The 26,346-nt window shown below is 34.8% G+C and overlaps 1 protein-coding gene across 1 annotated transcript in view; it reads right to left on the reverse strand.

Moving 5' to 3' along the window:
- RPGRIP1L (RPGRIP1 like) overlaps positions 1-26,346 on the reverse strand; it is a 95,357-nt gene that overhangs the window by 68,493 nt on the left and 518 nt on the right. Inside the window, exons 3-9 of the mRNA XM_065898364.1 lie at positions 24,467-24,611; positions 17,892-18,190; positions 14,543-14,645; positions 13,088-13,231; positions 3,908-4,013; positions 1,808-1,954; positions 433-506 (exon numbers count right to left, since the gene is read on the reverse strand). Coding sequence (XP_065754436.1) covers positions 433-506; positions 1,808-1,954; positions 3,908-4,013; positions 13,088-13,231; positions 14,543-14,645; positions 17,892-18,190; positions 24,467-24,611 — 1,018 coding nt within the window. The remainder of the gene's footprint in view (positions 1-432; positions 507-1,807; positions 1,955-3,907; positions 4,014-13,087; positions 13,232-14,542; positions 14,646-17,891; positions 18,191-24,466; positions 24,612-26,346) is intronic.

Consider the following 26,346-nt stretch of genomic DNA (forward strand, 5'->3'; position numbering starts at 1 on the left):
GGTTCAAATACAATCTCTACTACTTCCCAGCTTTACGAACATAGGCAAATTTACTTAATTCTGTTTTATTTTCATTGTCTGCAAAATGAGCATTAATAATACCTACATTTCCAAGTTGTTGTGAGGAATTTATAACGATGTATGCAGAGTATTTAGCATAGTGCCTGCTAGCTTACAGTTTGCATTCAATAAATGATAGCAGTTGTTACTGACAACAAAGTGATAATGGTTTTCTTAGTAACAGACTGCTGCTCAGGTTAAAGAACTTATTACCAACCTCTTAAAAAAGCTTATTTTTCTTTTATAACATATATAGATTTCTTGCAATCATCTGTTGCTAATTCTTTAATCAATATTAGGTATTCTGATATCCAATGTTTTGATAGAAAAGATCTCAAACGAGAGGAGAGAACATATGGAATCATGATTTACCTGTTATAAAGTTTATCATAGTTTTCCTTTAAAAGTTCCCGTTCCTTTTCTAAATCATTAATTCTATCCTGCAGCTGAAATGAAAAGAAAATTACACATTAGGTGTATAAAACCGCGTGGGGATTAAAAAAAATATGTGAGGAGGCTAACATGTCTTGATTTCTAAATTGCAGCTGTGAACTAGTCCACTTATATCGTCTGTATTTAATTTAGCATTGTTTTTCTTCCAAGTTGTTAAGTAAACATGAAATTAATATTTCTGTTTTAATTTAGTAGGAACGTATGCACTGCTTTATGGCAACATGTACCAAAATTCAATAAAGAACGTGTTAAAAGCTTGCTATTAAGTTTGGGGAAACAATATTTTTTACTGTCTTCTGCGATGAATTCCATCATTATATTCATTTTGTGTTAATTTCCAGTTGGCCCCCCAAAATAAAAGGATTAACTTTTCTTTTGGTTCGTGGTTCAAACAACTTGTGTCAATCACTGTTTACTCTGAAAACACAATTTCTCATGTTACTTGGAATTTACAAAGAGCCAGTAGTACATCTTTCAAATGAATGAACAAATAAAATCGTATACCTTGTTTTATCCCAATGAATAATATTTTTAGAAATAAACTCAGGGTAATAATTATATCTTGATAACTAAAATGTAGCTTTTTGTATTTATTTCTAGTATTTAAGTTTCATTCACCAGTATATTTTGTTGTTACAACCTTTTCCCATGGATCAGAGTACTCTTAAAATTCATTCTCTTCTCAAAATTCTTTTGATGCTAGTGTGAGACACTGTGAAAGATTCTTCCAAGATGAGAACAGAATGTAGACATCTTATTTCATTTCCATTCTGTTTAAGGACAAGTTTAACAGACTGCAGAAAAAGATTGTGCTAGCTGGGAAACATGAGAAGCAACATGAATAGGAAGATGAGTTTTGAAACAACTTCCTAGAAAAAAAAATTCTCAAAATTGCTGATGTTGGAGGGCAGAACATCCTTCTCCTTAGAGACAGATCTATTCCTATAATTGTTCTGACATCTCAAATGACTAATAAGCTGTTAAGGCTGAGAAAGTTAAGTTCCTCAGGTAACCTGGCATTTGTTCGTTTAAAAATGTTATGGTTTGCTGTCTCCTCAAGGATCCTTAATCCTTTAGATAAATGGTGGATCTCAGCACATTTGCGAGTATTTTTAAGTACCGATTTGCCATGCACATAATATATTGACTATACTTTGCTGTGCTCAAAGTGCCATGCATGTAGTTTAGGATTTTTAAGTCAATATAATATTTAAAATGTCTCTATTTTACTTTTTCAAAATAGTTACAGAGAAGTGTTAATGCAAAGGAATGGCTAAACTTTTTGGGAGCTTACCTCTTCTATTCTTCTTTCAGAAAATGTCATGGAACGTAACTTCTTCTCAAGAGTGCAGCATTTTAAACGCTGCTCTTTAAGCTGCATGTTTAGCTCATCTCCATTTGCCATCAAGGCATCATGGCTGATCCGGAGAGTTTTTTGCTTCTAAAAAACAAAAGGAAAATCCTTTCAAAACTATTTTTGGATTCTGCTTTGAATGAATGATCACCATTCCATAAATGAGTTTACTCCTGAAGCCCACGTTATAGTGTTTATTATTTATCTCACAATGTATATATGCTACTATATTAATGTGCCATTATACAGTGTATAATGTCTCCATAAAGGATACTCTTGGCCAAAGTGTATCATAAGGAAGAAAATATTTTAGCAGAGTCACACAATGTAGGCTGTTTTTTTCCTTTATTTCCTCCTAGTTTTCTGACTTGTTGATAGTGAGTAAATTAGTTTTAGCAAGTAATTATTTTTTCTTTTTGCTGTGGTTACAGTGGTTGGACATGCTGTCTAAAAATGCTGCTGCATGGGTTAAAAATAAATGCTGACCATAGATATTCAAACTGAAAAGATCTGTCACCACACCATATAAATAGCCTTGGAAGGTTAGCTTCTAATTGTAATACAATTAAGAATTTCAATTCAGTAAAATAGTTACTGAAGTCTTCTTAATTTTCAAAATTGACCTATTTATGAATATGTTTTAAATTCAATTTTACATACTTACACTAAAGTCTTTTCATAGAGTCCATATGACCATAACATGTAATGCCTTATCTGCTAATTAAAATCATTAAATTTCTATTGAAGTTCTTCAATTGTTTAAAAGAAACATGGCTATTGAGCTACTTGAGTCCAATTTTTGTTAATCTTGCTTATAATCACAGAACAGTATCTTTAACCAGCTTTCTCTGTGCTTCATATCTCGGTGAAGCTGTTGGCCTGAACCTCTCAAATCTCTACCCAAAAGAGGTACCTGTGCTATCAAAGACACTTGATAGTCATGGTATTTAAACAAATACCTGGAGTCACTGTTAAATGGAAATCAAAACAGTCAAAGTGATAAAAGAATGCAAAATCACTTTTTAATTCCTTTCTTAATGCTGCCTTTTAGAGATGGCTTTCAGCTACATGTATTTTTAATCTCCCTCTTCCATCCATCTGCAGATAGTGTTATCAATCCCACTCTCTAATTAATTTCTCTTTCATACACCCGTCATATTTATATGAAAGGTAGTGTATTACTTGACATTAAGGAGGTACCTGTAGGATGGAAAACATGACCCAGAGTATGGTTGAAAAATATTTATCTAATTCAATAGTGAATTTAGGCTTCAGATGACCCGCTTTGCATCAATTTACTGCTTTCCTTGTTTCAGTACTTCAAAGAAAGTACTGCTTAATATGAATTCTGCTCATCTGGAATGTTTTGGCGTTCATTAATTCCAGAACCTATGTTAATTATGCAGTGCCAATAAACAGGAGTCCTCTGATGGCACATTCCTGTGCGGCCATAGTCCTTGGTAAAACAACCATGGGGATAAGAGTCTCAAGTACTGTCAACCGAAAGGTTAGGATTTAAAATAAATACACTGACAGTCGACATGAGGGGTATTCAAATATTTTCTGATACTGGTAGTGACAAGACAAAACAAAACACCACATATCAAAAAAGATTTAACAAAACTTGATTATTAATCTATTCTTAACATTGATCTATCTTGGATATTTCAAAATGCTTAGAACTGAAGATATATGCAAATACATCTAAACCTTCAGTGTTATGTGCCCATATGATTCCAGATAAAAGGAGTTAAAAATAAATTTTCTTCACCTGAGATGCTTTATGATAAATGTGTTTATTATTTTAAGATGGCACAGATATTTATAGAAAGTCCAAGCAGTTAGTTATTTCTTTAGTTATTAAGTTATAAATAGCTAACCATACAGGAAGTGAAATTATACACACTTGAGAATAAAAAGAGCAATCTTTAAAAACTACTTTTTAGTGTTACGACCATTCTACTTAAAAAAAAAAGTTGAACACTATTTTCGAACCTTTGTATCTATGTACCACCATAATAAAATAAATGATCACGGTACCTCTTGAAGCTGAATAAATTTTCCTTCCATTACTGAAAGAGCATTGCTTTTCTCCACTAGCTGCTTATGAAGCTTAATCATTTCTACGTTGTCCCGAATGTTTGACCTTCAATGATGTATTTAAGAAAAAGAGAGAGACAGAATAAAAAATGCAAGACAAAAGGAAAAAAATCTGTGGTGGGACTACAATTTTTCATTGAATGTTGCATAGAAAAAAATTTACACACTTGCATATCAGTCACTGAGGTTTTTAGTTTATTATACACTTAGGATGGACTTATTATTTAAAACCAACCAGTAGTCATTCTTGAACTTTGATAAATGCACAGACTCTCAGAGTTTGAAGGGAGCCCCAAATCTGATGACTTTTGTCACTTCTACAATGACTGATAATATGAATTTAATATCATTTTATAGTGTCCTGAAACTTGGTACAGAGGACATCAGTCTTTAGCACAGCCATTGTTCCACCACCAAACTTCAGACTTATTTGAAGGAGGACTATCATACTCTTTTTCACTAAGTGAAAAATATGCCATACAGCCACTCATCTTCCCACCACTCCCTCAAAACAAATGGTATCATAAGATTACCATTTATTGGAGTTTCCTCCTGGAGTTCAGACTTTTCAAAATATTTCCAGAAAAAGTGACTTAGCATTTTATACTAATAATGCCCAAAGCTGGCATTTAAATATGTTGCAGATGTGCCTTTAGCTGTAAGAGATCATTTAACGTCCACAGGGTATACAGAAACTCTATATGCTGCAATACTAGTTTGTATTTTTCCTACTGAGATTAAAGCAAATGTACAATTTAACAGGAAGATCTTGTTAAAGGTTAATCATAGATCTAAATGAATACCTGTTTTCAAAAGGCATTTATTTTCCTGACAGAGAAAGGTTCCTTAATTTAATACGCTTTACATTCAAAAGTATTTTAAAAATTGTGAAGCTTGGTTTTAGACTTCATTTTCTAAGAAAAATAAACATAAAAATTTTAAGTTCAGAAAATTATTTCAGTATTTAAAGTAAGTAATTTTACTTCCAAAACTTATCTAGTATACACATATTGGAAAAATTGTCACAACGCCCTACTGGAACCAGAAAATGGACTACAAAGCTCACACATCTGTAAACCAGCTGAGGACCTGAAATACTTAATTTTCCTCTTTGATATTTGAAAGTTCATTGTATTTTGGCATCGAACAGTTAGTTGTCCTCACACAGAAGATAAACAAGTCCAAGAACCTGGATCTTGCCCAGGTACAGTCTTAACACAATGTTAAAATAATTATGTGTCTAAAACATGTTATCTAGTAGTACTGAGCTCACATTCAACAATACACTCACCAATATTCCCCTCAGCATTATTTTTACTCACTAAGAAAAAAAAAATAAGATGAAGGGAAAATATATTTTGAATAGATCTCAAGAAAATATTCATATTTTTTCATATTTATTAGTCAAAATAGAACTTACCTGTTTTCCCCAGAATTACTTGGTTTGACTGCTCAACAGTGAGTGACATTTACTGATACAAAAGGTTAGAATACTATTCAAGTAATTTCAAACCTCTTCTTACGTTTTCAGCTGTACCTGATATTTTACTTTACTTGTTTTTAAGCATGTTAGTATTTTCAAAAAGATATATACATGAGATATGTTTGAATAGTAACTATTACTTGATGACATTAACAAAAAATTAAGCCCAACAAGCCTTTCAGTCACATAGGGTCATAGAAACAGCAGGTTTTAATTTTTAATTTTCTTTGTAAGGCAAAGGCCAGTAAGTTGCAAAAACTTTCAGTGGTTTAATTGGTGGATGCTTTCTTGAATATTTTCCTAAAGTCCTCGGAGTTTAAACTTTCCAGAATATTGACAGTATTTTATTCTAATGATGCCCAAAGAGTGGGCACAGATACAACAGAAGCAGTATTTATAAAAGAGCAATAACAATGCAGTACTTTAAATAAAAAGTCAGTTCGCTAGAGAGTACACCTATTTTGGGATGACACAACACCTGCAAGTCTTTAACAATTATTTTAAAGTGTCAGTTTTAGGGCTTCTATACATAATAGTCATTATTATGATGGGATATTTTTGATGGCAACAATGCTGTTAAGCTGAAAGTGCAGAGTCAATGACATAAAGTACACAAAAGTTAAAAGCAACATTGTGATGAATGTGGCTTGGTCTTCAGGAAGGTGTGCAATGAAAAATCATCTGAAACCTGCCAATCAACATTTTTACACAGATGAAATATGGTAAAACAACAAGGGTGTACGTGAGAGAGGAAAGAGGGAAAGAGCTGTCACAGAAAAGTGAGAAGGATGTTGGAGGCAAGAGGGAGCTAGAGTCACTGCTAAGTGGCCTGTCCTAGACCTCTCTGCATGTGAAGGAAGGCCTCAGGTTGGTTTCCTCTGAAGAAGAGACAGGGCTAATTTTATGAGCAATATTTTATGTGACCTCCACATAGTATTTTCCTGCCCTGTTCCATGCACTATGAATAGAAAGAACAATGCATAGTAAAAACATTCAGATGAACTCTGATGGTCATGTACCAATTCATATATGCTGCATTACACATGGTGAAATGATCTGCAAAGGGATATCAAGCATACTAATTAAGTGCTTTGTAAAAACAAATTTCTCATATTTTTCAACAAGGATTTTGAAAAACACTATAAAAAATTAAGTTGGAAAATGTGTTTTTTTTTCTTTTTTAACAGACATTATTTAGAATTATGCTCAAATCTTCTAAAACTATGAGAAGAGCTGTTGGCCCATCTCTAAGATTAAAAACAAACTGAAATAAATTAGATTTTATTTTGAAAAAAAGTAATCCAGCTCAAAAACCTATGTGCCAAGTTTCTCTCATATAATTTGAAACAGTCAAGCAATAAACTCTGAAAGAGGAATTTCTAATGGAAGCCTTGAAAACACTTGACTCCAGCTTTGCTACTGGGTGCCATAATAAATCCAGAAACTTAAAACCTCAGATATACTGAAGAAGGAAAAACTTTCAGTGGTGCTATGTAATGTATAGTCTAATATGAAAGCTTAAGAAGCCAAAATCTTTGCTCCAGTGAAAGTTTCTAATACTTCATTTCCCAGGCACACAATTCCTCCCTGCCGCAACCCCCATCAACATTTCATTCTTTGCTGCAGTAAGGATTATGAATGCTAAAAAAAGCTTCTTGATTTTTTTGAGGCAAAAAATGTTGTAATATAGTACTTTAACACCATTTAGAAGGGAAGGTTTTAGAATACAAAAGTTGTTAGGTAAGATATTTATGAGGTAGAACGAAGAGGATCTTTTTGAGTAACAGTTTTAGGGTAACTAACTTTGGGGGATAAGGTTGAAAACAATCTTAGGATTAAAAAAAACTCTACGCTTTTTTTTTGGGGGGGGGGAACAGTGGCAGACTCTCAGTATATCGTTGAGAGAAGTGTAGGTCATTCATAGCTCTTATTAGGGATACACAGATAACAATAAGGTATCACTTATGAATAGAATTATATGAGGTTGCTAGTGAATTAAATGGAATAAGCTTCACTAAAATAGCCAAGTAAAGTCTATTTGAAAGGTAATGACTTTGCTCAAAACTGCTGCTTTAGTTCACAGATGAAAAGAATGCTCCCTGATTTAAGATTGCATAAAGGAAAACGTTTGTATGTGTATGTTTATTTGCCTCTGGATTGTATCTTTCTTGTGGTGTTGGGTCAAAATGTAAATCAGAACTCAATATTTTCTTATTCTTAAACACGTGCGAGGAATGGAGGGGGACAGTTATGTAGAGCTTTCTACGTGTACATAATCTCTCTACATGTACATAAACTCTTCTGAAAATGGAGGGAGCATTCCCAAGGACTGGTTGGGGACAGGAAGAACCCAAATCCTGGCTCATCTTCTTAAGGGGCCATTTTGAAGATCAAGTTTAATGGATTCTGACTAGTAATGGGAATTTGAGAATTATATTAAAAATATAAAAAAGCCCAATGAGAAATGTAGACTCACTGGCAATTAAGCTATAAAAGCGAACTAAAGGTTTTATACTGTTTTTACTTTTGGATAGAATTATAGCAAATCGGTGCAATAATACAGGCTATTTCACAATTATCAGAAGCAATGATTAGCATGATACAGGCCTTGGATGAAAAAAATACAAATTTATTAAATTAATACACACTGCTTACTTAGGAGGCAAAATCTTTCAGAATACCAAGGTCTCTGGGGATAAAAGCATCTGGTTTTAAAAGGTAGGAACCACTTACTCATTTCAACCTCTTCATTTCACAGTTAAGGTAGCTAAATGAGGCTTAGAGAAGTAAAGAATCTGGCCAGAGTTCTTATGGGAGAGATCCAGGTCTAAAGAGATAAATTCTTCCTACTCTTGTAAGCTGCTTCCTTTCTCTGAGATGTTCCTAAGTTTTAGCTTTCTCTCCACTCTCACATACACACTAACACACTAGTTACTATTAATTTTGATAATTTCTGTGGTTTAAATAAAGTGCTTGGGAAACATGCCAAGCAGCTATCACAAAAAAACTTAGATAACATTAATAATAAAAAACTTGGGGATAAAAGACATAGTATTTGAGTGTGATAACTTTTCATTAGGCAAATTTTAAGGTATTCAAAACAACAGTAGGAACTTGTTGGATATATTTTTAAAAAATGACAGATTACCTCCCTGTATAATAGTAATGTCTGCATGGTTATCCCTCGCCCCAGTTACCCTTCTATCCAAGAGCCAGATGTGCCCTCTAAATTAGGGGGCTGGGCAATCAGACAAATCCAAACTGAGGGGCATTCTGCAAACAACTATCATCAATGGGCTGGAAAAGACTGGAGAACCACTCTAGAATAAGGGAAACCTAAGTCATGACAATTAAATACAATACATGACACTTGACTGGATATGGGATTAAAACAAAGAAAAACAAAACAGGGCTTTCCTGGTGGTGCAGTGGTTGGGAATCTGCCTGCCAGTGCAGGGGACACAGGTTCGAGCACGTGCGGCAGAGCAACTAGTCCCGTGTGTCACAACTACTGAAGCCTGCGCACCTGGTGACCATGCTTCACAATGGGAGAGGCCACTGCGATGAGAGGCCCGCACACCGCAGAGAGGAGTGGCCCCCACTTGTCGCAGCTAGAGAGAGCCTGTGTGCAGCAATGAAGACCCAACGTAGCCAAAAATAAATAAATTAATAAAAGAAAAACAAAACAAAAATAGCAATTAAAAAAACAGCTATAAAGGCCATTGGGAAATTTTAATATGGACTGTGTATTTAGATGATACTACTGTTGCATTCATTGTGAAATGTCCTGAATGTGTGATAGCTGTACTGTGGTTATGTAGGAAGATGTCCTTGTTCCTAAAAGGTGCTTAGAAATGTAGAGAGGGTGACATGATATTTGCACCTAACTCTTAGAGAGAGAGAGAGGGAGAGAGGGGGCGGGAGGGGAATGGGCCTGTGCCTGAGTGGGCAGAATGCAGAACAGGCTGTGTCATTCACAAACATGCCAAGGGGTGAAAGGTATGTGTGTTCACACTACTATTCTTACAACTTTGCTGTAGGTTTGCCATTTTTCAAAATGAAAAGCTGGGGAAGAATTTTGAGTGCCAGGAAGTAATCCGCGTCTGTGCACAGCTGGAAAGATGGAGCCCCTAAAGCCAAGCTGCTTTGTATACTGTGTGGCTGCAAAAGGCCTCTGTGTTTTATGACTTGACAGTGTGCTGTCAACCAAAGGGAAGAGGGCAAGTCAGTGTCTGAAATATTTACGGGTTAAATTTCCTCCACTGGGACATTATGGCACTTACATGATTTCTAATTAAGAAGGTAAACACCCTAACATTTACTTAAAAAAACACTTAGTACAAACTAGTTACACATTTGGTAAGAGTATAAATATTTTTGGAGTTGAAAAAGTCAGTAAAAGGTAAAATCATCCTGATTTTAATGTTCATGTACATGTGTTCACTGGTTACTGCTTTGCAGTTAATTTAAGATGGCCTTTTTCATAAGCAGAAAATGTGCATTTTTATATTGTTTAAATTTTAATATGGATTTTTGTTCAAAACAACACAGACATTCAGGCTACTTGTAAATGATACAAGATTTTTTGCTAATGAGGCATTATGTAGAACATATGCAAAAATCACAACTCAGTCTTCCAAAATAGACCACAATAACAGGAAAAGACATGATTTTAATAAAAAAGAGCAGCACTGGGCTTTTACTTCAAAGCAATTAAGGGCTTTGGATAACCAAAAGTTTATGTCAAGCTGATGCCAAACCAAACTGGTCTATTAAACACATACTACGAAGAGTTTCTGTAATATTCTATGAAAAGGCTCTTTGCCATAAATATCAAGCACCGCACTCTGAAGATTACAACTACGTTAGGTTCATGTTTGAGAACAAGGAGTCCAACATTCAGATCAGACTTCTAGAATTTCAAATCTGAAATAATGTATCCATGAAAGAGAAGTTTAAATATGTTTTCTATTTTGTGATTTTTCTCTACAGTAAATTATACCAAGTTTTATATTCTCCCCAACATTTTTCAACAGTTTTCCATTAGTCTCAAAAAAATTTCTGTTACACATAAAATTTTGAGCTATGTGTAAACATATAAGAAAAAAAAAAAGACTTGAAGATCCTTATTTGAAGTCATTTCTTCAGTTTTCAACAACTGTATTTCAAGAAACAATATGTTATTCACCATAGATACCCTTCCTTCTAAGCAAATAACCAATAATTTTCAATTTTATAAAACTGTAAGGTAGGGTACAAATTGCTTTCATTATTTGGCCTCTGCAACAAAAGCTTCTTTAATAATACTTATTTTGCCTCTGCTTCTAATTCTTGATGTGACAAAAATAGACTGCTATGGAGTGAATAACATAATCCCCTAAGGTTAGCCTTAGTTTAGTTTTTAAGGTAAACTCTTCTACGTGTATATGCTGATGTCTTCTGCTGAAAATACCTTATACTAGAAAATATGCAGACCCATCTATGACTCTAGTTCTTCGGCTGTTCTAGTCCTAGGACTGAAGGACTTTTGGATTTCCCTTTCAATTAACACAACACTCTAGTTCTTAGATGATCATATTCCTTTGGAAGAAGGAACGGCCAACACAGGGTCGATCTTACTCTCTGGGAATTTAAGAAATATAACAGAGAAAGTAGTCTGATGACCTTGTACTCAGTTGTTGAGGAATGGGCTCCAAGCTTGGGCTTGGCCTAATGCAGAATTTTTATATTCAGATAATATTTTAAATATGGCTGTTGGCAATTTATTAAGATCACCATATTCAGTTTTGGGGTCTTCAGCACTGTTCCTCACAAGGAACCATTTATTGGTTTTCCAAGAAGGCTAGGTCTATTCTTAGGGGGAACGTGGATAACACCCAGGTATTTAAAACCCTGGTTCAAAGCCAGGGTTCAAATTACATTCCCTACTACAAATGTAATTCTCAAAAATATTCATTTTTCTTTTGCCCTGCACTTAGAAGGGTATATTAATGTCACTAAACATATAGAATTTCATTACAAAATTTAATTTTACACTTAACTTTTTAGGAACACAAATTAGTAGAGATAATATTAACCTTTTAAATCTTTGAAATAAAAAGCTTTTCATATATTTTTGGCCCACTTAATTTTTTTAAAACAAGTCTTCTATTATGCATCTTAGCTTTTTCAAATATAACTATGTAAGGTTTGTTTGTGAAAGAAGAAGTAAACTCTGATTCTGAAATGAAAAAGTGGAAAATCATACTTGGTTTTTCTAAATGAGAACCTACTCACATAAGTATGATATCACACTTGGTAAGGGAAAAACAAATAGAGGATCTAGGTCTGGTTTAAAAAAATATTAAGAGAGGCCTTCCCTGGAGGCGCAGTGGTTGAGAGTCCGCCTGCCGATGCAGGGGACACGGGTTCGTGCCCCGGTCCGGGAAGATCCCACATGCCGCGGAGCGGCTGGGCCTGTGAGCCATGGCCGCTGAGCCTGCGCGTCCGGAGCCTGTGCTCCGCAATGGGAGAGGCCACAGCAGTGAGAGGCCCGCGTAACGCAAAAAAAAAAAAAAAAAAAGAAAAAAAAATATTAAGAGAGAAATAAAAGAGACAAAAGATATAACAATCATATGCAATGTGTAGACCTCATTTGGATTCCAATTCAAACAGCAGAAAGTCATCGTTACAGAAGTTTGAATATAAACTAGTTATTAGATGGTATGAAGGAACTGCTGTTAATTTTGTTAGGTGTGATAATGGCACGGTGATTCCATTAAAAAAATTCCTTATCAGACAGCAATATATACTGAAGTATTTACAGGTGTGATGACATGCTATTTGGCAGGGGCTAATTAATTAAAGAAAATGAAGGGATAGATGAAACAAGATTGGTTAGCATGTTGATAATTGTTAAAGTTGAGAGATGAGTACATGAGATTTCAATATACTACTCTCTGTACCTTTGAGTATGCTTGTTCCAAACAAAAAGAAAAGGGCCATAAAGGAAGAAAATAATTCAAGGAAGAATATGGTAAAAAGATAAAATCTTGTTGAAAGCACAACATGGAAGCACAAAATGAGAGAAGAGGTATTAGGAACCAACAAATGACAAAGGAGGACGGAAAAGAAAATACTATATATTATCAAACATCAAAAATGAAGAGGCAGCAAGGAGACTACTGAAGGGCCCCACTGTCACCCATAACAATCAGCAAAATTCGATGCAAACTTTGAATATTAGGAGAGGTAACATCTTTATGGGATGAAAAAACTGGGTACTGTATTATGGAATTTACTACCTTTTAAGGTTGGGAAAAACACTTAAATAAGGTTGGGCTTATTCACAAGGTATGCCAACAGCTGAGTCCTTGTCACACATATTTTTCTTGGTAGGTACAATCAAATGGTATCAGAACTTCCTACTCGCTTGGTAAATGAGCAGAGGAAACAAGATGAGGCAGAGTAGGTTAGGGAAAAATGCCCTTAGACTTGAGTTGTTGATAGCAGTTAGTAGGTCTAGAGCAGCCTTATATGAAGAATGTTAAGTAAAAACATGATTTTTAAATAGACTAGGCTTATCCTTCTATGGCACATGATAAAGTATTTTAAACTAATTTTGACCTTATCAAAGTGATATTTCTGTTTTAACATACCTTTGATCTGTAGCCTGTTGTTCTCGAAGCTGAAGAAGAGATAACTCAATTTCATTTTCTTTTCTCCTCAACTGAGTTTTCAGGATCTCAGCCAAGTGCTCTAACTCTTCTATCTGGCCTCTCTGTGACTGAATAACATTTTCTCTGAAATAAAGAATCTTTACAAGAATTTGCAGCTTGAGGGAAAATCTGCAGTATGTAAGAGCAGTACAAAGAAAGTGCTTCATAGTAAAGGGCAAGCAAAAGTTTAAAATTTTAGCTTAAATGCCCCGGCACATAGTGAAATAGTAGCAGATTAAATGTGATGATTTGGAAGTACATATGGAAGAATTCAAGGTATTGCTTTATATAAGATAATGTCCTAGGCAACGGACTGGACTGTGGTTCAATTCAATGCAGTATTTATTGGTCACCTACTAAGTACTCTGTGATCTGGTCTTCTTCAGATAATTTATGTGTCTTTGTTCTTTCATATGCACACCTGCCTACACCACCCAAATTAACACTTCATAGAGAGAAGACAAGAAGTTTGCAAAACATAACTTAGTGGTCTCTGCTTTATATTTTATCTCTACCATGTCTGGCAGCATCCCAGTGTACCAAGCCTCAGGACTGGTATGAACCCTTGCTTTTCCACTGACTAACAGGAAACAAGGTTAGGTCTAGTCTTTTAGTTTTATTCTTTCACAGGCAATCATTACTGTAACTGGTATTTAAAATATTCAAAAGTAAAACTTTAAGCCAGTATTATTCTTAAGTAGCTATCTAAAGTATGATACTCTTTGTCTCCTGCTTTCTCTCCTCATTCAGAATTGTTACTTTTTGATGATCCAGGTGAAGGCCTTATCTTCATTTGTGTGACTTACAGACACTGAGATCACCATAAGGCTTTGATTAACTGGAAAAGTAAGCTAAACGTGGCAGAAGTAACTTTTCTGAAACCACAGTATGATGAAGAATGCGGTACCATAGAATCAGCATGAAACAAAATCTGAAATCCATATGTATTTGATAGCTCCAAACTTTTAAGCCACTCCCTCCAATTCTTTTTTCTTTTTTTAAACCACAGAAAGGCTAATTAATTCATGATCTAAAAAACCCCGAAAAACCAAAAAAACTACCTGTAATTCTTCTGAGAATGAAAATGTTGCCTCTAAAGCTTATACTATTCTAAATGACTGGGCTTTATGCCATTCCATTGAGGGGGAAATTATAATAAAGAGGACTCTTCTCTAAACGCTTCCACTGAGGCAACTGGTTAAGTTTTTCATTTACCTCATTGTACTGGAAAGATGTTATATAATATCTGTTCTTACCTCACAGATCTAGCTGTATTTTAATGGAGCAAACTATTTGTACACAAACCAATTTTGTTTAAAATAAGGGCAAGGGAGGGATCAAAAAAGACATGATCAATATACAGTGTTCTAAAATGATCACAAAAAGAATACATACAAATTTCTTATTTCTCCTCTGGCTTCTTCGAGTAAAATGTTGCCATGTTTTGTAGGCATGGGTTGCAGAGTTTCCACTACATCTGTATCTTGGAATTTAATACCTAAAAATAAATTAATAAGATTATTAATTAGTGAAGTTATTTAGAAAACAAGGACCCTTGACTTGCTATTGTAAGGAAATATGCAATACAACAAAGTCTCTTAAGTACTGAGAGATATGTGCTCCATAGTACAGAGAATCAGACATACATTGCCAAAGAACTGTTAGATCTCAGCCACCAGTTGGCATTAAATAAAACACAGCAACAAGTATTGCTCATTTAACAAATTCTACTATGGAAACCAAATTACCCAGAAACAGTTTTATTCAACTTAGATTTAGAACTTCCAAAGTAAATGCTGAAAGAACCAAAATTTTAACAGGTCTTTACAATATAAACTGAGGTATGAAGGAAAAAGTTTTCAAAACCGTGATTTTTTTGGAGTATTTTTGATAAAGGTTTTTTGATTTTTAAATTACTCATTTATACCCCTTGACCTTACATTTTGAACCTTATCTTCATTTGTGTGATTCACAGATACTGTGAGTGTTAAGTCAAAATGTTTCCTGTACTTTCATTTATTCTACCTCAATAAGAAAATCCATATTTAAACAAAGGTAATTTGAGAAGAGATCATCAATAGGATTCCTTTAAATAAAACATTTTGCTGCTGCACTTAAATATAATTTTTCTTATAAAAATAATTACAATTTTTGTAATTTACAATAATTTTGTAAATATTGTAAATTACAATAATTTTTACAAGCCTGGTCCCATTGTTAAAAATGAGACATTCTTTTAATTATAGGAGTTACTTTACACTTATAGAATAATTAGGCTATTAGTTTTAGGTAAATGAAGTATGACAAATAATTTAGATTTTTAAAATGGAGAACAGTTCCAGACATAAAGGTACAGAAAAAACTCATTCTCCTTATGAAAGTTTACTTTTTAAAAATGAGAATTTTAATTAGGAAAAATGGAACTATCATTTGCTATTTCCAAAACTTTCAACATTTATTGCTGTAATCCAGAGTAAAGAATGGAACAGGCCCTGCCTAAAACATTACAATAGTTTACTGTGTTAAAATTTGCCAATTATATTATTTTGGCAGTAATACTAATTCTTAAGCTTTTCCTACATATATCAAGGAAAAACTAAACATTACTACTAGAACTTAAAAAAACCCCACTTATACTCAAAACATATCTTAAAACTTACAGTCTCATGGTGATTTTCCAATGGCTATATTTAAAACGTATACACTTTATAATCTTTCTACTGGTTCTTCACAATAAGAATTGTTTCTACACTACACTGATCACACCTTAAGCCTGTACTTTCTATACTTTATCCTGACAAGGTACAAATAGGAAACAATAATATTTGTATAGCAGCTTTGGGGGTAAGACTGCTTGTGGCCCAAGAGGGTCAGGGTTCTTGCCCAGCCCCTCAGGCTGCGGTATTTCTGACAACTCTGGTCTAAGTCCCAGCCTCAAAGGCGGTCTTGAAGAGTCTATTAAGGCTACTAAGGTAGCGATCTTGATAATGATGCCTCAGGTTTACACAGAAAGAAGTTAGGAAAGTATTCATTACTATTTAATCCTTTGTGCAACTTCTATGTCCTAGATTCTGTACCAAACAGTGAATAAGTTCTGAATTACTAACAGTGTAAATACAAGGAGAAATTAATCTATGTAAGTAACATTTTAAAGGCCCTTCTATTCTGTGGCTCTTCTACAAGGAGAAACTTCCATCAAACTCTTCTATTTAAACAACAATTCATAGTACTAGATTAGCTTGCCATGTTAATCTAATATTTGGGCATCGTTTTTATTTAGCATAAAAGACCTTGTAGACCACAGGGATCATCTTGCCCAACTGTAGTCACAGATGACAAAACTAAGGTTCAGAGAGGATAAATGACTACTTAAAGGTAAAATATATTGTTGTGGACCTCCCATCTCCTGACCTTTCTTCTAACCTGGTGTTATCATTCCATTTTACAGATGCGGAAAATGAGGCTCTGGGAACTCAAGTGCTCTCTTCCAAATAAAAAGTTAATTAGCAGCAGAATGTATTTTTGATTTATAATTCATTATGATTACTTTGGTTAAATTCAAAGTCTACTGCTAATCTCACATAGCTAGGAGTAGCCAAGCTCTTTTATCCTGGAGCTGCCTCCTGCCTACTATGGAGGCCTTACTGATTTCAAAGGAACTCTGTCTAGGGAATATATAGTGTTAACATTTTGGCTTGGAGAGAAGAATGGAACAAATTTTTCTCTTTTTCTGTTCAGATGGTGTTTTTTGTTCCCTCAATAAATTGAAAGTCTTACATGATCTTTTTATTTCCCTAAAAATGTTTGGTCTTTAAGTGGAGCACGTTCCAAACAAAGATGAACTAGAACAAAATTCGATTTCCTGCCCTAGTAGTTGAAATGAAAAAAGTATTCCTTAAAATATTTATTGACTTTTTGCTTCATTATAAATAAAGTTTGTCTGTGGGTGGAGGGAATGGGGAATTTTCATTAGAAATACTTAGGTTCTGTCTACAGTATTGAGTCTTCTATATTCAATTGAATTGCTCTGTAAGCTGGGTAGGTTTTAGGTGATTCATTTTCAAGATGAGAAGAGTGATTGACCAATGATCATTTTTTGAAGATGGAAGAGACCTTTATGGTCGCTCGCTTAAATCCTTTTATGTGTAAAGAAAACTCAACTTCAGAATGATTAGAAGACTTGTTCAAGGTCACCAGACAATAAGCAGAGGAGCAAGAACCCAACTTTTTAAACCCCTAGTTATGTGCACACTCCACTGTCAAGCTGCCTCCACACAATGAGGAAGATTTAAACAATTCTGTAAAATTTATAGAAGGCCTTTGGATGAAGAACCTAAGTGCGATCCTTCAGAACAACAGTGTGACCATATGAGCAAATCAGTGGTTTCTCTATTTGCCTGAGTCAATGTGATTTCCATCCATAATATAAAAAACCAACTCAAACTACACTAAACCCGTAATTGATGTAGCTTCATACATGCTTCTTTTATTAGTTAGGAGGAATAGTTTTACTAGACAAATGTAAATGTTTTATTAGACAAATTTGAGCATGATCTAGTGATTCTTATATAAAATGATCTTCATGTTAATGTGATTTTACCAAAAAGTCAAAAAATGATTTCTCTTTCTAAAGACACTCAAAAACATGAATAGTACAGAAATAAAACTCTGTGTGTATGTACGTATGTGTGTGTAAAACAAGTTATTAACTTAAATTTAGGATTTAATGTAAGCTTTATTTTACCTTTCCTGGGGCATTCCTGTAAGCCTGCATTTTCATTCACTTTTCTACGCCCAGAGTTAACACGAGATTGCACATAACTGTATGGAGTTTGCCTGTGACCCTGGATCTGAAGTTGCTGTTTGGTTGAAATTAGTCTGTTTTTGAGGACTTCATTTTGTCTTTCAAGCTCATGAACTTTCTCTTGCAGCCGCTCAATCATTTCTTCCATTTCCACATCTCTTCCCAGCCGCTTGGGGCCGCCACCAACCCATTCATATCTTTTCTTGTCATTAACTAGCCGTATTAACTTGGTGGCCATTCTAGGGAAATAATAAAAAGATGAAAAGGAATGTGAAAAGTCAGCATAAAATGCATTCTGTTGAAAGGAACATAATCACTGTGAAGACTTCAGTGCAGAACCTGAATAATAAATTTCAGGTTTTGATGTAACTATTACTGCCTGTGAAGAATCCTTTGATGATAATTGAAACCACTGGGCAACAATCTGCTTTATAGCACTGACAAATAACAGTTTCCTAAGGCTTATCATTTAAGGTTAGTAAAGAGAGGACACATATTTACTCCATATGTTCCTCAAATGCAATTTTTAACGCATGACCTTATGTAGGAATGCTGTATGCACTTAAATGTAGCTACAGATTGTGGATATGGTGGGTTATATCTGCAAGCCACAGTAAGTTAAAACTTTTCAAAATTGTATTAAGACTATCCAGCATTTAGGTGATGTATTGTTTTCAGTTTCTCTAGGATTAAGACATATTACAAATATAAAAATGTTAAAATGCATAGATACATACATATTAAAAGCCCAATGAAAAATTCAAAAGAAACCCAAATGCACCATTAAATGTTGCTTAGTGCTCAAGAAACATGCCTGTTTAATGGTAGAACTTAATTAGGTACAGAAAGTATTATTTCAACGGTACTTTTAAATTTAGACATACATTGTGCTTTTGACATCTCAGGAGTTTATACCTTTGATTCTTTTAAGTTTTGATAAAAACTGGTTAGACAGAACAAAAGACAGAAAGGGCACATGGGGGTGATGTAATATACACGTACGGAAAACATGCTTGACAGTGAATGGAAAAATCTTGGCAGTACAAGAAAGAAAAGGTGGCTTTGATGAGAGACACAAGTTCAAGACTTTACAAAATTGGTCGCACATCTTCAATAGCTGATTCTAGTTTATAGTGAATCTATTTTTATAAAGACCCAGACAGGAGATTGAAAATAAAAACACACTTCATTTTTCTTTAAACGGGGGTTTGCTTTATTTTAGCATGGTTATGGACAGAAGCTTTTACTTAGGAGAACAAAAGTGAAATAAAAAAACCCCTTAATAGCTTTGGGATGTCACAGAACAACCTTTTTTTGCCCTAAGCAGAGTCCTCAGTAAAAGCAGTAGTAATACATGTCTATCTACACTTCTGGCTACTCGGCCTACAGCATGCAGCATCAGGGGAAAGCTATGCATAACATAATCAGTTAAGATTGTTTTCTTTTTCCCTTGAGGCACATCCATTAAACATGCTTTATAAAGGATGTAGGATAATAAAAACCAAGATCCAAGAGTACCACAAACACCCTAGTAAAGTAATCAATGGATTAGTTCCTTTTCCACCTAATCCAGAGAAGGATATATCATTGAGGAATCTGGGCAGGTATTGTAGCCCAACAGAGCCACACACTCTACCTAGCCCTTTAGGACTCTGAGTCCCACCAAACGGCTTATCCATAGAAAGATGGGAGCCATTTAAATGAGATGTCAACCTAAATATCTGAATCTTCTTTTACACAAAGACTTTCACACGGATAGAGATTGCATTCAAAAGAAAGACAAAGATTTAAGCAAAGATCAATAAAACTAAAAGCTGGTTCTTTGAGAAGATAAACAAAATTGATAAACCATTAGCCAGACTCATCAAGAAAAAAAGGGAGAAGACTCAAATCAATAGAATTAGAAATGAAAAAGGAGAAGTAACAACTGACACTGCAGAAATACAAAGCATCATGAGAGATTACTATAAGTAATTATATGCCAATACAATGGACAACCTGGAAGAAATGGACAAATTCTCAGAAAAGCACAACCTTCTGAGACTGAACCAGGAAGAAGTAGAGACTATAAACAGACAAATCACAAGCATTGAAATTGAGACTGTGATTAAAAATCTTCCAACAAACAAAAGCCCAGGACGAGATGGCTTCATAGGCGAATTCTATCAAACATTTAGAGAAGAGCTAACACCTATCCTCAACTCTTCTAAAATATAGCAGAGGGAGGAATACTCCCAAACTCATTCTACAAGGCCAGCTCCACCCTGATACCAAAACCAGGCAAAGATGTCACAAAGAAAGAAAACTATAGGCCAATATCACTGATGAACACAGATGCAAAAATCCTCAACAAAATACTAGCAAACAGAATCCAACAGCACATTAAAAGGATCATACACCATGATCAAGTGGGGTTTATCCCAGGAATGCAAGGAGTCTTCAATATACGCAAATCAATCAATGTGATACACCATATTAACGAATTGAAGGATAAAAACCATATGATCATCTCAATAGATGCAGAAAAAGCTTTTGACAAAACTCAACACCCATTTATGATAAAAACCCTCCAGAAGGCAGGCATAGAGGGAACTTACCTCAACATAATAAAGGCCATATATGACAAACCCACAACCAACATCACCCTCAACGGTGAAAAACTGAAACCATTTCCTCTAAGACCAGGAACAAGACAAGGTTGTCCACTCTCACCACTATTATTCAAGAAGTTTTGGAAGTTTTCGCCACAGCAATCAGAGAAGAAAAAGAAATAAAAGGAATCCAAATCGAAAAAGAAGTAAAACTGTCACTGTTTGCAGATGACATGATACTATACATAGAGAATCCTAAAGATGCCACTAGAAAACTACTAGAGCTAATCAATGAATCTGGTAAAGTAGCAGTATACAAAATTAACGCACAGAAATCTCTTGTATTCCTATACACTAATGATGAAAAATCTGAAAGAGAAATTAAGGAGACACTACCATTTATCGTTGCAACAAAAAGAATAAAATATCTAGGAATAAACCTACCTAAGGAGACAAAAGACCTGTATGCAGAAAACTTTAAGACACTGATGAAAGAAATTAAAGATGATACAAACAGATGGAGAGATATACCATGTCCTTGGATTGGAAGAATCAACATTGTGAAAATGACTCTACTACCCAAAGCAATATACAGATTCAATGCAATCCCTATCAAATTACCAATGGCATTCTTCACAGAACTAGAACAAAAAACTTCACAATTTGCATGGAAACACAAGAGACCCCGAATAGCCAAAGCAATCTTGAGAAAGAAAAATGGAGGAGGAATCAGGCTCCTGGACTTCAGACTATACTACAAAGCTACAGTAATCAAGACAGTATGGTACTGGCACAAAAACAGAAAGATAGATCAATGGAACAGGATAGAAAGCCCAGAGATAAACCCACGCACATATGGTCACCTTATTTTTGATAAAGGAAGCAAGAATATACAATGGAGAAAAGACAGCCTCTTCTATAAATGGTGCTGGGAAAATTGGACAGCTACATGTAAAAGAATGAAATTAGAACACTCCCTAACACCATACACAAAAATAAACTCAAAATGGATTAAAGACCTAAATGTAAGGCCAGATACTATAAAACTCTTAGAGGAAAACATAGGAAGAACAATCTATGACATAAATCACAGCAAGATCCTTTTTGACCCACCTCCTAGAGAAATGGAAATAAAAACAAAAATAAGTGAATGGGACCTAATGAAACTTAAAAACTTTTGCACAGCAAAGGAAAACATAAAAAAGATGAAAAGACAATCCTCAGAACGGGAGAAAATATTTGCAAATGAAGCAACTGACAAAGGATTAATCTCCAAAATTGACAAGCAGCTCATGCAGCTCAATATCAAAAAAACAAACAGCCCAATCCAAAAATGGGCAGAAGAGCTAAACAGACATTTCTCCAAAGAAGATATACAGATTGCCAAGAAACACATGAAAGGATGCTCAACATCAATAATCGTTAGAGAAATGCAAATCAAAACTACAATGAGGTATCACCTCACACCAGTCAGAATGGCCATCATCAAAAAATCTACAAACAATAAATGCTGGAGAGGGTGTGGAGAAAAAGGAACCCTCTTGCACTGTTGGTGGGAATGTAAATTGATACAGCCACTATAGAGAACAGCATGGAGGTTCCTTAAAAAACTAAAAATAGAACTACCATACGATCCAGCAATCCCACTATGGGCATATACCCTGAGAAAACCATAATTCAAAAAGAGTCATGTACCAGAATGTTCACTGCAGCTCTACTTACAATAGCCAGGACATGGAAGCAACCTAAGTGTCCATCGACAGGTGAATGGCTAAAGAAGATGTGGCACATATATACAATGGAATATTACTCAGCTATAAAAAGAAATGAAATTGAGTTGTTTGTAGTGCGGTGGATGCACCTAGAGTCTGTCATACAGAGTGAAGTAAGACAGTAAGACAGAGTGAAGTAAGACAAATGCCATATGCTAACACATATATATGGAATCTAAAAAATATAAATGGTTTTGAAGTACCTAGGGGCAGAACAGGAATAAAGACGCAGAGGTAGAGAATGGACTTGAGGACATGGGGAGGGGGAAGGGTATGGTGGGATGAAGTGAGAGAGTGGCATGGACATATATACACTACCAAATGTAAAATAGATAGCTAGTGGGAAGCAGCTGCATAGCGCAGGGAGATCAGCTCGGTGCTTTGTGACCACCTAGAGGGGTGGGATAGGGAGGGTGGGAGGGAGATGCAAGAGAGAGGAGATATGGGGATATACATATATGTATAGCTGATTTACTTTTTTATACAGCAGAAACTAACACACCATTGTAAAGCAATTATACTTCAATAAAAATGTTAAAAAAAAAGTTTGAAGCAAAAAAATAAGATTTAATATGAAAAAGCAGTCATCATCTAGAGAAAAACAAACCACTCCAATTTTTAAGGCAAGAAGAGCACATCCATAGAGAGGCTTAAAATTCCTTCAAAGATATGCAAGTAAACTTTGCCAAGAACGGTAAGATTGCATCTTTTTGTCCAGTAATAGCAATAATTTTCATTTGATTATTTTATATTAATGAAATAAGTAATCAGGTAAAGTTTGAGTACTTCTTTAGAAAGGTGGTTTAGCAAATCTACATTCATACTAAAGTAAGTGATTCTAATTATATCTTAAGGATAAATTTAAAGATAGTTTATCCATGTATCTAGGTAATGTCAGTGGTGTGAAACTGAGAAGGAAATTAGAGCTTTGGGTCATAGTGGTCATTGGATCACTACCCTCAGGGCTGAGTAAAATAAAATTCCTGGAGGTTAAATGGCTTGAACATACCATAGGCGAGTGGCAGAGAGACAAAGAACACATGCACATCACTTGACTCCTAGCCCAGTCCTTTTTCCATTAAACTACATAGCTCATTATTAAGTTGTTTTCTATTTTCTGGCTAGGACAAATTACTAATGAGGTCAAGGCTGTGAATTTAATTCTTTTACTGACCAATTAGGTTTACAAAGGAAAAAAACTGTTCAGTGATCACAGACTAAATGCCTCATTCAGACAGGGTGACGGCTGTGTTAGTGGTCAGAAAAAGAAACAGGCAAGTGAGTCTTGAAAAAAGCCATCAACACGACTCAAAAACCAACTCAAAGTAAAAGCTCTGCACAAAGCAGGTCAGTGGGTCATTAAAACAAAGTCCACAGAATAGAAACTAACTAGAATCACTCCTTTAGAGGCTAAGTTCCAAGCGGAAGAAAAACCCCCTATCTTCTTTGTTCAATCGTTGTCTCACCTTTCCATTGAACCTAGAACATGAATGGGATTACAGATCTGTTCATGCTCACAAATGAGAATGAACTTTTAATGCCACACATTCGGAAGACAGTCACTGTTACTGAACAAGAAAGAATGAAAGGTATCTACTCTTAAGAAATAATCCCTGCAGAAATTTTTTGCATACAAAAGTGACCCTGTTTCCTCAGGAACAATAGATTCTTTGAAATAAATACAGATTCTAGATTAATCCAAGCAAAGTAAAATATGTTCCAGATAGTGATGTTCTCATTAGTAAACCCCAAATCTTAAAGGAACATGCATCCTAACAAGTTAGAGTAGCTAATTACTTTTTAAAACTTTCATTTTAAAATCCAGACGCTTAGAAAACAGATGTTTTGGCCATTTGCTTATTAAACTATAAATATTAAAGCAAAAGTTATTTAGAGATACGATACACTCATGGCACTCATAGCTATTAGCTCTTTCTTTCAAATGGCAACTTCAGACATAATAAACACTCATAATCTTCTTGGTTTATTATCCTAGTTTGTAAGATTTTCCATTTTTAAAAACTGTACTGATTTATAACCTTCCTTGCTCCAAAAAGGATTCAAGGTGGGGTTTTCAATTAAGTTCATAGAAAAGCATATCCTCCAAACTTTACAGAGTCAGGAAAAAAAGCTAAAAGCTTTTTATCATAACCTTTTAATTTTATCCTCTTGCTTACGGGCATGCTGTTTAAGTAAAATGTTCTCATCATGCAAACGCAAAAATCTGTCTTCCAGTTCCTCACGACTGATACGTGACACTGCCTGGCGAGACTTCATTGTCCGTGTTGTTGAAGTTTCTGCAAAAATGCCAAGGTAATTAATAGGAGGATTACTTAAAATAGCCTCTAAACACAATAACTGTTGATATTAACATAATCTCTGATGCACTCATCTCAGGTTTTTTTGTGACCTACAAATAAGACTGCTTTAGAAAATGTTATAGCATTGTTCACGCCACTGATAGGAGGTAAGAACAAAAATCTTTGCCATTAATACTTTATAATGCAATATTAAGGGTTTGAGCACAATCGTTTCCACTCAAAAAATGTATTCAAATAACAATGTAAGACGGAACTTACATCAAATAAGAATGAAAGATGCAACTCTGATTCAATAAAGACTTTTCAATTTATATGCTGAATGTTGAAAAAACTAAATAAAAAGTCGGTATCTGTAAGTATTTTTTTCAAAGGTAAGAGTTATAACAATAACAATATGATTAAGATATTTTTCTGAGCTATGGCTTATAGAAAATAAACAATAAAATCTGTAAGACCAAGCAAACAAAAACCTTCACAAATCATTTATAAGCTATCATATATTTTTAAAGAACTTTTACACCTTTTAGCAGGTGTGTATATATTTTTTTACTTATGCTTAAATTTGCTATTTTCCTGTGAAGCTGGTCAATTTTCAGCAGTCCTCCAGAAGAAACAAGGAACAAATGGACAAAGATTAAAGCCCTATGAGGCGGTTACTTAGGGCAAGACTTGAACTTAGGGTATCAAATACTAAAAAATAGCCTTGTACACTTAAAATTATTTGTATTTTAATCCCTGATACTCCATCAAAGATCTAAAGCAAAGCTTATAGGGCTTCCCTGGCGGTGCAGTGGTTGACAGTCCGCCTGCCGACGCAGGGATGCGGGTTCGTGCCCTGGTCCAGGAATATCCCACATGCCGCGGAGCGGCTGGGCCCGTGAGCCATGGCGCTGAGCCTGCGCGTCCAGACGCTGTGCTCCGCAATGGGAGAGGCCACAACAGTGAGAGGCCCACATACCGCAAAAAAAAAAAAAAAAAAAGCTTATACATTCTTTTTACTTTTTAAATTTTTCTTGTTTTTTATTTTTTACTTTTTTTTAACATCTTTATTGGAGTACAATTGCTTTACAATGTTGTGTTAGTTTCTGTTGTATAACAAAGTGAATCAGCTATTACGTAATACATATATCCCCACATCTCCCATTCTTTTTACTTTTAACAATAAAAGCTGTATAGTCAAATTTATCTTCTTCAATGAACCATATTTTGACCACCTTTCTGTGGTAGTTCAAGGTGGCCACTTGCAGTGTTTTGATTAACAAGTGTATGAAGAAGCCTTAGTGGAATATATTTTACATCACAGCCTTCTCAATGACAAATGTTATGGAATGACAGAATGGCTGACACACCGTACACACAAACAAAAACACAGCTCTACACTCTATATTGTTCTTAAAGCAGTCCTTTTCTTTCTCAGTTTGAAAGTGCTTTTTAGCTCTATAGCAACCACTAAGTGATAAAAAGACAAAGAAAACCTCTAACGTGTATTAATTTGATAAAACAAAGTCAATATCACTTGGCTAACAAACCATTTTGAGACATTCTACTTGAAAGGCAAAAATGTTTAAATATGGCATTTCCTCTCATATAAAATTAAGCTGAAAGAAACATTTTAATGGCGAATGTGATTTAAACCAGGCAATTTGGTTTGGAGGCTTGGTACTCTCTGTGTCGTTTCTACTGATGTGTGGAATTTATAATACTCAGTCTA

This window comes from Phocoena phocoena, chromosome 20 (assembly GCF_963924675.1).
Source record: "Phocoena phocoena chromosome 20, mPhoPho1.1, whole genome shotgun sequence".
Taxonomy (NCBI): Eukaryota; Metazoa; Chordata; class Mammalia; order Artiodactyla; family Phocoenidae; genus Phocoena; species Phocoena phocoena.